Genomic DNA, 1,829 nt, shown 5'->3' on the forward strand with positions numbered 1-1,829 from the left:
TCCCTGTGAATTTCTTCAGATGTAAAATGCATGAAACATGATCCACATTTTCCAAAGAGAAACCTGAGGCTAAAAGAGGTTGAGCAACTTGTTGTCTCATAAAGCGCATTCTAGGTAGAGCTGCAGCTCAAAACCATTCCTCTCACGACTCTGCTCTTCCCACCATGGCTTCAGGCTCCTGATTGTTTAAGATAATAGAAGGGAGCATCTCTGTGACAATGATTTTCTCTCCCTGATACATGATCCCCACTTATTTCCCTCCTAAAAATCTCAGTTGTAAGGACAATAGATTTTAACTGAATATCACAAAGATGTTTACTCTTGAATCACTTTTCTCTCTTGGTTCTTTAATTCCTAAGGCATTCACCTTCTATAACTGAGAGAAAGTCTTCAAATGCTCATCCAGTGCAATTCAATGAAGGCTGGGTTCCAGGCACTGGCTAAGGAACCTCCATAGAGAGCATCTGCCCAGAGACAGATGAGGTGGGTCAGCTCCAGTGCTGATTGGCTGCTTTCCTGGGGACTCTGCAGTCTGACCCTGTGTGGCTGCTCTCACAGGTTTCTATTCTCTGAAGTGGCTGCATCAGCCATCAGGTGGAGCCGGGCTCACTCCCCTTACTTCTTCCTTTGTTCTCCATTATGTCGGGGAAGCCGGCTCTGTGGGGCCCCGGAGGCCCCTGGACAGCAGCTGTGATGGTGTGGCTGGTGGCACTGAGTTTCCCAGTGGCTGAGGGCGGAGACTCTCCATGTGAGTGCAGGCCAGCCCGGGGTGGGCTCTGAGGGACACGTGGCTGGGCCATGGGGGGCTATGACCTGAGAATAGTCTGTGATCACACATTTCCTCTTTGGGAAAGGGAGCTGCTATGTTCTCATGTCCACCTTCTGGTGACAAAGTGAGGACATGGCCATGTCAGGGGCTCCAGCCTGGGGATGTCCCAATGGGAGGGAGGAGACTGGCTACTGCCAGTGACAGGAAAATGGTTATTTTTGAGGAAAAGTGTTTCTCCAAAGAAGAGACAGCAGGACTTGTCCCCAATACCTTGTCTGGACTGAAGATGGACTCACTCCCCTTACTTCTTCCTTTGTTCTCCATCATGTCTGGGAAGCCGGCTCTGTGGGCCCCTGGAGGCCCCTGGACAGCAGCTGTGATGGTGTGGCTGGTGGCGCTGAGTGTCCCAGTGGCTGAGGGCGGAGACTCTCCACATGAGTGCAGGGCAGCTGCCCCACCGCCCGCCTGGGCTGGGCTCTGATCCGCTGCCAGCTCGGGATGGGCTCTGAGGGACCCGTGGCTGGGGCGTGGGGGGCTATGACCTGAGAATAGTCTGTGATCAGCATTTCCTCTTTGGGAAAGGGAGCTGCTATGTTCTCATGTCCGCCGTCTGGTGACAAGGTGAGGACATGGCCACCTCAGGGGCTCCATCCTGGGGATGTCACAGTGGGAGGGAGGAGACTGGCTACTGCCAGTGACAGGAAAATGGTTATTTTTGAGGAAAAGTGTTTCTCCAAAGAAGAGACAGCAGGACTTGTCCCCAATACCTTGTCTGGACTGAAGATAAGGGACTCTGGGGAAACATGTGGGCAGGTCTGTGGTGTCAGATTTGGGGGAAAGGGCTCCCCATACCTGAGTCTGAGTGGAGGGCTGGCAGCAAACCCTGGCATCTGGGCAGCTGACCTGGTGCCACAGGCAGGGGCTCAGCTTCCTCCCAGGACTTACGGTCACACAGTGAGGGGGTGGGATTGGTCAGTTGATGGTGGAGGGAACTGAGGAGAAAGGGAAAGTGAAGAAGGGATGACATGCTGAGAAGCCGTTTATTTCAGACAGGATTCTC

General features: G+C 53.1%; 1 protein-coding gene across 1 annotated transcript in view; it reads left to right on the top strand.

Annotated features, from left to right (window-relative positions):
• The first annotated feature begins 522 nt into the window (after positions 1-522).
• The window catches only part of LOC102769789 (HLA class II histocompatibility antigen, DQ beta 1 chain-like), a 9,018-nt gene continuing 7,711 nt past the window's right edge, over positions 523-1,829 (top strand). Inside the window, 1 exon segment of the mRNA XM_015562428.1 lies at positions 523-748. Coding sequence (XP_015417914.1) covers positions 640-748 — 109 coding nt within the window. The 5' untranslated portion in view covers positions 523-639.

This window comes from Myotis davidii, unplaced genomic scaffold (genome assembly GCF_000327345.1).
Source record: "Myotis davidii unplaced genomic scaffold, ASM32734v1 scaffold2998, whole genome shotgun sequence".
Lineage (NCBI taxonomy): Eukaryota > Metazoa > Chordata > Mammalia > Chiroptera > Vespertilionidae > Myotis > Myotis davidii.